The sequence below is a fragment of the Lactuca serriola genome, chromosome 2 (assembly GCF_051521515.1).
Source record: "Lactuca serriola cultivar US96UC23 chromosome 2, Lser_US96UC23_V15, whole genome shotgun sequence".
In the NCBI taxonomy this organism is placed as follows: domain Eukaryota; kingdom Viridiplantae; phylum Streptophyta; class Magnoliopsida; order Asterales; family Asteraceae; genus Lactuca; species Lactuca serriola.
The window spans coordinates 8944909-8955639 of NC_136409.1; the positions used below are offsets into that span (position 1 = coordinate 8944909).

Sequence of the window (10731 nt, forward strand, 5' to 3'; positions counted from 1 at the left end):
GTTTTTAACATGATATAGTTGTTCGTAAAATATCTGTTATACGATCTCCTAATTATTTATTTATTATCATAATGACTTCATTAAGTTGTTTATAATAGTAATTGGGTGTGATTTCGGGGAACATGTCTATGAAGACGTGTGCACTAAGTTCATCAAGTTGTTAATCTCAATAAAAAAAATCAGTATATAAAATTGGAAATTAAAAATGCTGAAAGAATCCTCCATATTTAATCTTGGGATTAGGTGTACTAATCCTCTAGATTAGCTACTAATCTCTTTTATATTGATTTTTTATGAGAAAATATATTTTATTCAAATTTAAAATTGAATAGAATTTATTTTAATAGTAGAAAAAAAGTTTATAAATATGTCAAAGTACCACCAAATAGAATATGCTTAGAGTTAAATATTATAAATATATAAACATTAATATCATATTTGAGTTTGTAAGTATTAAGAATATTATTTAACTAGTAATAGAATAGCTTTCATTATTGAGATCACCATAATCAATTATTAGTTACTATGATAATTATATAAGGAAGATAGATGATTCTTGATTCATAATTTCATATGTTTACGTAATCATATAGAAAATACTTGATTTTACATGAAAATTCTACAAGTACGGCTGTGAATCTATATTTATGCATTTAATAAACTGGTGAGACTTTCATATGTGAACGATCTAACAACTGAATATTTTTGGTTAATGCACCATTATGTATAAATGACATCATAAATTTTCTATTTAGATTTCTTTCTGAATTGACATCATAATCTTTCTATATTACATTAAAATTTAGATTTCGGCTCTAGAATATATTGAGGTTACATATGTTAGTCAAGTGGTCGTTAGACGAGGGACATTTTTGTCAATTCATAATCATTATTTATTTTTTCAACTTCTCTTCACCTTGCACCTTCTTCGTAAACTGAGGTTTCATAAACTCAATAATATTGTAAACAAAATTGAGAAATCTAGACAACATATTAAATCAAACCAACGATAAATAATGTCCACCATATGCATATCGAAGACTTTGCAAAGCCTTCATGAACAAATAGGACAATAACAAATTAATGGAGAAAAAACATAACTTAAAAATGTACAATTTTTTTGTACCCATTAGGGGTTTGGAGGTCCGTTTTATACTATTAGAAACCTCTCAACGGACAGAATCCCTATCAATTAGCCGAAAACGGTTTGACAACCCATCGTCATAGAATTTCAACGTTTAACCCGTCAATTTTCAATTTTCTCCCATTTCAACTTAATTGCTTATTTCATTTTATTCTGTTTTTTTATAGAATATTTGATTTTAATGATTTCCGTTTTTCTCATATTTACTTAGAATGATAATTAGGGGAATTTGCCACCATTTTTTTTCCCGGAATCTAGCAATATCTGCCAAATTTTACATCCCCAATATATTGGATTATTGTAAGTTCTATTAAACAAATTTATTTATCCGTTTCTTGAACAATTATATCCTTATGCGTCAATAATATTTGAAACATATATAACAAATCATATTCTGAATTTTACAAACAATAAAGGCAATTAAATTTGCATATTATCATATATTGCCAATAATGTTTTAATAAACATACAGGCGAAATTTACCATTTCATCATAATTAACTAGTTTTTTAATAACCAAAAAAAATCTAGAACGAAGTGGTCCATTGTTAGCTCACTTTTTCTTGGATGTGCACCCAACCACAAAATATGGAAACCAACCATCTATCTATCACGTTCCACTGGAATTTGTGATCTGTTTACACATTTTCGTTTTTTTATGAATAATATAAATATTATTTTAGATATGTTATGACTGTACAGTATCTTCCTTCATAGAAAAAATTATATTAAAGTTATATCTATATGTCAGTAGTTATCGGAACTGATAAATCGGTTGAACCGAATATAATACATAAATTTAATTTAGCTTAGTTTTGTTGAGTTTTTAACCATAATAGGATGGATAGAAATTTTTTTTTACCATTTTACTATTCTTTCAAAACTATTTATCATTTTAGTGTTTTTCTTATTTTTCTTTATTTTTTAGTTTTTTTTTCAGTTTTTTTTTTTTTTTTTTTTTTTTTTTTTTTTTTTTAATTTAAATATCTTATTTTTCTTTTTTATTCCACCTTTTAATTGTTTTTCTTATTTTTCTTTACTTTTTAGTTTCTTTTAAGTTTTTTTTTTAATTTAAATATCTTATTTTTTTTCTTTTTTATTCCACATTTTTATTGTTTTTTTTATCCTTTTTTTACTGTTTTTTAAATATATGTTTTTTTTATTTATTTTTTCAGTTTTATTTAAATATCCAATTTTCTTATATAACCTTTTTACCATCAAATTTTAGCCTCAACATTAAAAAATAATCAAAAACCACCACTATAATCAAGTTTTAAGATGCAAAAATTCCAACATTCACATACAATGTTTTTAAAGTGAAAAAAAAAATAAGACATCTCAACATTGTTTCTTACAAAAAAAAAACACCACAAAAAAAAAACTCCAACATTGTTTATTACAAAAAAAAAACATCACAATTAGCTTCATCTTGAACCAGTAAAAAATCATTACCCGTAAAAAAAAATAATAAGAGAATAACCATAACAAATGCCATAAAAATATATATATATTTTTTAAATTGCCTTGAGATAGACGGACATCGTTTTCGATGATGTCCCGGTTGCCTACAAATTCCACAAAGATTGACATTTCTTCCTTCTTTAATATCCATGCCATTTTTTAGTCTTGTTGAACGAGGACGACCTTTTTTATTTCGTAATAGTTCTAAATTTGGAAGTAATTCATTAAATTGTGATTGTGGCCGGTACGCTTCATGAGGAAGCTGGGAGAACTCAGATGCCCAAGTAGCATAATAGTATTCAATCGAGTAACATCTATCAACATATTGCCAACTATTCAAAGAGAGTTTGGCATATACACTCAAGACATGAGAACAAGGATATTTTAATGCCTCCTATTTACCACATGTGCAAGTTTTTTTATCCAAATTAACTACTTGTACGTTTCGACCTCTTTGAGTTATCAACTCAAATATACCTTTTTCTCAGTTAAAAGATCTTAAGGAATGTGCACTTGATTTTGCCATCAAAGCTAGTTGTTTTACAACAACATGTGGAGTATGTGCATCTCCATGAGCTTGAGAGCTAGATCCTAAAGGACGTCTCACCTCAAAATAATGCACCATTCTATAAAATGTAAGTTGTACACAAGCTGTGATTGGTAAGAAACGGGCACCTTTAAGTACACTTATGAAAATCTCTGACAAATTTGTTGTGAGCAACCCATATCTTCTTCCACCATCATGTGCAAGTGTCCATCTATTAAGTGGATGACTCTCCAACCATTCTCGAGCATGTGGATTTAACTTCCCAATTCCTTCCATAATGGAGTTGAACTTTCGAATTTGATTCTGACTCCCGGCACGATAAGCTAAAGCTTTCAATTCTGAATTACGAAACTTGTCATAAAAGTTGTTGATGAAATGTCGTAAACAATACCTTTAAAATTAAAAAAAAAAAATAATGTAAGTTAATGAAGCAAGTTATTGAAATGTCCTAAAATAATAGTTAAAGAAATATAACAATACTTATGAAAACCATGTGGCTCTAACCATGGAGATCCATGCTCATTGACAGCCTTAAGAATTCCACCATGACGATCAGATATTAGACATATGCCTTCACGGTCTTTCACCACATGATTCTTAACATGAGAAAGGAACCAATCCCAAGTATCATAAGATTCATTTTCTACAATAGCAAATGCAAGTGGCAAAATTTGATTATTGCCATCAACTCCCATTGCAAATAGCATCTTACCCTTGTATTTACCATACAAGTGTGTACCATCAATGGTAATCACTGGTCGACAATAGTGAAACCCTTTGATAGAGGGAGCAAAGGCCCAAAAAACACGCCTAAATTCAACTTCATCCACATCGTTCGATCTTGAAACACACCATTCAACTATAGTCCTTGGATTGAACTTTTGAAGTGCGCCTAGATATTTTGGTAAAGCGACATAAGACTCTTCCCAGTTTCCAAACACATGTTCAATTGCTTTTTGCTTTCCAACCCAAACCTTCTTATATGAAGGAGTATAGCCCAACTTTTCAACTATTTTAGCTCTCAAAGTCGGAATACTTATAGAAGGTTGCTCTTTTATAAGGTGTCTAGTTTCCATAGCAATTAAGGTTGCATTTAGGTTCGGATAGTCTAGAGAAAGCTTAGAGTGTAAACAAGTGTGCGGACCGGTATACGTTGTGATTTCAAAATAACCACTACGTTTACGTTTACTTGCATGAAGCTTCCATTTGCAACCAGATTGTAAGTACAACTTGCATCTTAGAGTCCAAATAGTTGGGCGTGACTCAATGACCTCAAATTGTCTATGTGTCCTAATGCTATGGATCTTGATTGCTCTAACAAGTTCCTCTTTATCCTTGAAAGAATCTTTTCCCAACTCTCGGGTAAAATCATTCTTACTCATTGATTGTGTCATACTCCAATTTTCATTGATAGTCAAGTTTGTTCCTTCCATATTAGTAAAAGTCGAAGGTAATTCAACATTATTGTCAAAAGATGCTTCATCATCATCTTCATCTCCAATTTCATCTTCCAATATTTCATTTAACTCAACATCATTGTCTATATTCATCACAGTAGTCACAACAACAGCTTGAGAAATTATAGAAAAATTCTCATTGTCAATCATGTCTATAATAGAATTCATCTACAAACAAATAAAAACAAGTAAAAATTGATCAAAAAATGATCATATGAATTTGTGATAACAAGAAAAAAGAAACATAATAATATTATTGCAATCAATTCCATCAAAGATTTTGAAAAAAAAAAAAAAACAAATTGTGACGATAGAGGAGGTTTCCAGAAAAACAAGCTATAACATTATTTCAGTCAATTCCATTCACAGAAGGAAAATAACATTATTACAATCAATTCCATTCACAGAAGCAAAATAATCAAAACATAAATTGATCAAAGCAAATAATCAAAACAAAAATTGATCAACAATTCGTCCTAACTAGAAGAAAAATCGAGACAAATAAGAATAGTGAAGCAAAAAGCAACCATAAACTTAACAATTGGAATCCAGAAGCAAATAGAAAACTTAAGAATCGGAAACAAAATCGATAATTTTGCATACCTTGCAGGTTGCCGGCGAAGAGGGAGGATACGCAGGCAGCCGGCGACGATGGAGGAGGTGCAGCAGCCGACGATGGTGGAGGATGCTACGACAGAACTGGAGGTGGAGCCCTAGTTGGGTTTACGATTTTTTTCTGATCTCGTTCCAACGTTCCAGGGACAAAAAAAGAGTTTTTTTAAAAAAAAAAACAATAATATTAGTATTAAAATTAAGGTAATACCATTTTGGTAAATATTTTTGAAACAACACTAATATGGTAAATATTTTTTCCATTAATAAAAACTCTAGTTTTGTTAGAAAGCTAGGTAGGCACTCGTAAAGTAATATTAATTTTTTTTATAGAATTGTGTGCCACATCAAATGTTACATACACACCTTATACTAGGGTGAGTATTTTTTTTCAGTTCAATTTTGTCTTAAACGAAAACATATACATTTTTCTTTTGGCTTTTGGGTTTAAATGAATCGGTTTGGAGTTGCTAAATGTGTTTAAACCTATGTTTCTCTCAAAATAACAATATAAAAGGTCGTTTGATAGTTGTTGACTAGATTAGAGTTAAATGTATTAACTTCTAACCGAAACTTTTTGTATGATTTTGTATTTGACTGACTATGCAAAATGACTATATTATATCCAAACAACATTTTTTTATAATAATTTTTTTATGATTTACCATTTAATTTATAAAATTATATTTTTTATAAAAACATTCAAAATGATGTAATTTACATCAATTCTTTAAAAAATATGCATACAAGTGTATAAACATATAACACTTGGATAAAACCATAAAAAAACTTTCAATGATGGATAGTTTCATATTAATAGTATGGTTTATTTTTACCTAATAATCAACAATATATTACATTTATAGATAAAGATCATGCTATTGATTTCCAATTTTTCAAATATGATCAAATTATTATGACATTGATTCATCATCACAATAACAACACATTCAACCACTGCTAAATGGAATTTCTTCCGTGATACACAATGTATGGAAAATATCACCTTAATACTTACACATTCTTTTCCATATCCAATCATTAATCTTATCATTACCCATGACAACTTGTAATGAACAGTGCTAAGAAGTTAAAATTAGTAAAGGGAAAACTGAAAAAATTGCATCATATTGAAACCATTAATCTTATCATTCGATTAAGTAGAACAAACAAAAATCATGGAAAATAAGCAATACTTGAAACATATTGAAACAAAATTTTATTTAGCATTCCTAAATCTTAACAAACTCTTTTAACTTAAAATAACTTATTTCAATTAGGCATTTCATTAAATACTTTATGTGTTGTACAACAATGCAACCCTTCATCACAATCAAACACCCCTTGAATATCGAACCCTTCTAGAACTTATACATCGTCTTCTCCACCAATTAAACCTGCATAAAACATGAAAAATAAGAGGAGTAGACGCAAAAAAAGGAAGAACATCAAAATATGATATAAAAACAATCTTAAGATAGAGAAGTAATATCGGAAAAATGAAGCATGGTTTTTTTCTCCGATTTTGCATATCAAGGAACCGAAATCAGTTACAATCGATCAAGTTGTTTAAAAAAAGACGAAACAGATGCTTACATGTTAACGCAGCTTTGGTCGGAGAAGGACGAGGTTTGACTGAATCGTCGATCTATGTTTTGTTCTCTATCTGAGAAGGGAAGCTGGAGTGAAAGAATTGTGTTTTGCTGTTGCATTTTTTCTTTTAGGTCATGAGGGAAGATAAGGGAAGAAGAGGGTAGCAGGCTTTTTTCCCCAATCAACCACATATTTGGAGTAGACCGAGTAAGCTCTTTGGGCCAGCCATGCTGACTGAGTCAGCAAAATTTCGGATTTACCAAAAAGCCTGATTGCTGACTGAGTCATCAATCAACTCTTACTGTACCTAGTAAGTTTAAATCAAACAACCCCTAATACAATTGAAACATATATAACAAATCCAAGTGGGCAGCTCCACAAGGTCCAATCTGTTTTGGATATATTTTTTTATTATATTATATTATATTATATATATATATGTATGTATGTATGTATGTATGTATGTATGTATGTATGTATGTATGTGTGTGTGTGTGTATATATATATATATATATAGAGAGAGAGAGAGAGAAAGAGAGGTAAAAGATCAAATGAGAACCATACACCTGCTGTAGATCCCTATGATGCAATATTTTTTGTTTTTGATTTTTTTTAAGGTGTGAATTTAATGTTTTAATCTCTCATTTGTTGTTTAGTATTGATAATCTTAGTTTTAGCTGTTATAAATTGTGAATACAATTTTGTTTTCATATTTGAATAAATTGTTGTCGCAGCTTAGGGTCTTTATATTGTGTGTTAATATTTGTTATATTATTTTCATAGAACGGTTCTGGTTATTTAGAATGTGTGTCATTATGTTAGTGTTTTTTCAAATGATGTCAATTCAGATTTTTTTAAGTTGTGAATTGTGATGTTTTAATGTTTCACTCAAGGTTGTAGCACTCGTTACTCGGTATCTGTTCGGCCGATTACCGAGTAGCGAGTACTCAAGAGTACTCATAGAGTACTCGAATTCGGTAATTCATGTAGAAATAGTTTTAGGGAAATTATATATGTCAAAATCATAAGTTAAAATAATAAGTTGATTAAAATATATAACAAAGTTAGATACATGAGAATACACAAAAGCTAAAAGACACATAATGGTTTCACTTCGTGAATAATTACTGAAAGTTTAAGATATATATATATATATATATATATATATATATATATATATATATAGTAATAATCACATGTGCATGTTAAATAATAAATCATTAAGTAAGTTATACATATTAATCACCGAGTTGACCGAGTTTTACAACACTACTTAGTTCAACGAGAGGTTGATCGGGCTGTACTCGGGATTCTATAACTCGTCTAGGTAATGGGCCGTGTAGCAAGTACTCGGATAAGTTGTAACATCCCGAGTTCAGGAGTGCAAGTTCAGGGTTCAAAGTGAAAATGTGGATGGTCAAATCGGCGAGTAGGGTCGCGATTCTGGTCGCGTGTTAAGTGGCCAACTCGGCGAGTTGGTGCTGTGTGGAGAAAACCCTAATCCCGGGGGTTGAGCCCTATATAAAGAACATAATACCCTCTCCCCAGCCTCTTTACTCTCCCTTGAAGTCCAGAAACCCTAAAATTCGTTTGTGAGAGAATTAGAGAGCATTTGGATCTTGAAGGAGTGTTTGTTGAAGAGATCCTTGAAGATTAAGAGGCTTGGCGCAAGGGGATTTACAAGGTTTTGGCTTATTCTTCTGTTGGAGTCTTCTCTTGAGGTAATGATTCGTTGCTTGAGCTGTTATCCATCTAGATCTATCATTTGTGGGATTTTTGGGAGTATATCTAGTGCTATCTTGAGTTTGAAGGTTGGATATGAGGTTGCTACCTCGGATCTAGAGTAGTAATGATCCAAAAGAGCATAAAGTCCCTATTCAAGAGTTGTTGATGAAGCCTTGTAGTCCCAAACCCTAGCCCTAGAGTGTATTATGCTTAGATATCCTTGGATTCACATAAAGTTTGCCACTTTACATGATGTATGTCTTGTATAAGAGTAGATCTATGGATTGGAGACCCTACATGGCTTGGAAAGCCTTTGTATGGGTTAAGAGCTAGTGGTACTCGGCGAGTCACATAGGTGTACTTGGCGAGTTGGTTGAAGATAGGCAGCAACTCGACGATTTGGAAGAACAACTCGGCGAGTTGGTTGAAGATAGCCTTGGACTCGGCGAGTCTGGTCGTGAGGTCCTAACCTGTCCTGGTTGAGCTGTGAATCGGTGAGTCAAAGGATGACTTAGTGAGTTGAGTACGAATAGACTTAGAGTTCTGGGACTCGGCGAGTCTTGGGGCGACTCGACGAGTTGAGTCGTGGATTGGGAGTTCTGAGTATAGGGACTCGACGAGTCAGCGGGTTGACTCGGCGAGTAGAGTCATTCAGGAAGTTTGGCTTTGACCAAGAGTTGACCAGTTGACTTACAGGGGTATTTTGGTAATTGTTGGCATTTATTTTGAGTTTAGTGTCTTAGTGTTGGCTAGTGGTGGAGATCATGTCAGTGGTCAGAGCAGCTTGGACTTATCTTTTCAGTCGGCAGTTGCAGGTGAGTTATCGTCACTATATCAACAGGGTCTAAGGCACCAAGGCTGGCCCTTTATCGGATTGTAATCCAGGTATCGTTGTTATGTTATTGCTTTGCTATGTTTGCATCCTGGTAGTTAGGATGGTATATGTTAGAGACCTGGTTAAGGTCGGTATCCTGGTATATAGGATGATGCTATGCTAGTGACCGGTTAGGTCGGTATCCTGGTTAGGATGATGTTATGTTATGTGATCTGCTAGATCGGTTTGATTGGATGCGAATTGTTATATGATTGTATGTTTATGTGCGTATGGTTGTTGGACTGGGGTTGGGTTGAGGCGGGTCCTGCTTTATGCTATAGGCCAACATACCCATGGCGGACCGGTTATCCCGAAGGCCCAGCGAGCGGTCCGGATAGGTTGTAGGCCCCACGAGGGCGGACCAGACGTGCCAAGGCTCGGAGAGTGGATCAGGCCGACTGAAGGCCCGATGTGGGTGGACCAATCATACTGTAGACTCAGGGAGTGGACTAGGTGGATTGAAGGCCCGATATGGGAGGACCAATCACACTGTAGACTCGATGTATATGGCTAGACTCGGAGGGTGGAGCAGGTGGGCTGAAGGCCCGGTACGGCGGACCAGTCACATAGTAGACCCGAAGTGCATGGCTGTTCTGTTTTGTTATGATATGTTATGTGGTTGGTATTTTGGGGGTATCTCACTAAGCTTTCGGGCTTACAGTTGTGGTTTAATGTTTTCAGGTACTTCAGGAGACCGTGGCAAGGCGAAGGCGTGATCGTACCGCTCCTCCTGTTTATGTTTTATGATACGGTTCTGGGAAGACTCTGATAATAATTGTTTTGAAAACCCTTTTGTAATGACTTAACGAACTGGGTTGTTTTTGAAAAGTTTAAATTGGCTTGAATTTTTAGAGTGTTACATAAGTAATCAATCAACTCGGCGAAAGTTTTACAACATTGGTTTCACTAATTGTTTAGTTATGTTAATGTTAGTTTTAACTGTTACTAATGAGAAATTATAAGTTTTCTGTAGTGAATACATGATTTTTTTAAGTTTTAAGTTGTGAATATATATATATATATATATATATATATATATATATATATATATATATATATATATATATACTCCTCCGTCCCAAATTAATTGTCTACTTTTGACTTTTGAAGTCTTTTTTCTTCAACTTTGACCTTAAATATTTTTATTTGTGTTATATATTACATGATAAAACTTATAACAATGAAAAGAGATTTAAAATACAACTTATTCATATATTTTGCATCAAGTATTATCAATCAAAAACAAAAATATTTAAGGTCAAAGTTGAAGAATAAAGACTTTAAAAGTCAAACGTGGACAATTAATTTGGGACAGAGA

The 10731-nt window shown here is 32.5% G+C and overlaps 1 protein-coding gene across 1 annotated transcript; it reads right to left on the reverse strand.

Moving 5' to 3' along the window:
- Window positions 1–3088: 3088 nt before the first annotated feature.
- On the reverse strand, window positions 3089–6262 carry LOC145089004 (uncharacterized). Its single transcript, XM_079027509.1, has 3 exons — window positions 6239–6262; window positions 3656–4776; window positions 3089–3542 (listed from the first exon to the last, which is right to left on the reverse strand). The coding sequence occupies exons 1-3, from the start codon at window positions 6260–6262 to the stop codon at window positions 3089–3091; spliced, it is 1599 nt and encodes a 532-aa protein (XP_078883635.1).
- Window positions 6263–10731: the final 4469 nt, after the last annotated feature.

Excerpts from the sequence above, each read along its gene's own strand:
- LOC145089004 (XM_079027509.1), bottom strand. The coding sequence starts at position 6,262 with ATGATTGGATATGGAAAAGAATGT. Across the intron at positions 4,777-6,238 it reads TTGGATATGGAAAAGAATGT|ATGAATTCTATTATAGACAT; the intron begins GTAAGTATTAAG and ends ATTTGTTTGTAG. Across the intron at positions 3,543-3,655 it reads AATGAGCATGGATCTCCATG|GTATTGTTTACGACATTTCA; the intron begins GTTAGAGCCACA and ends TTAATTTTAAAG.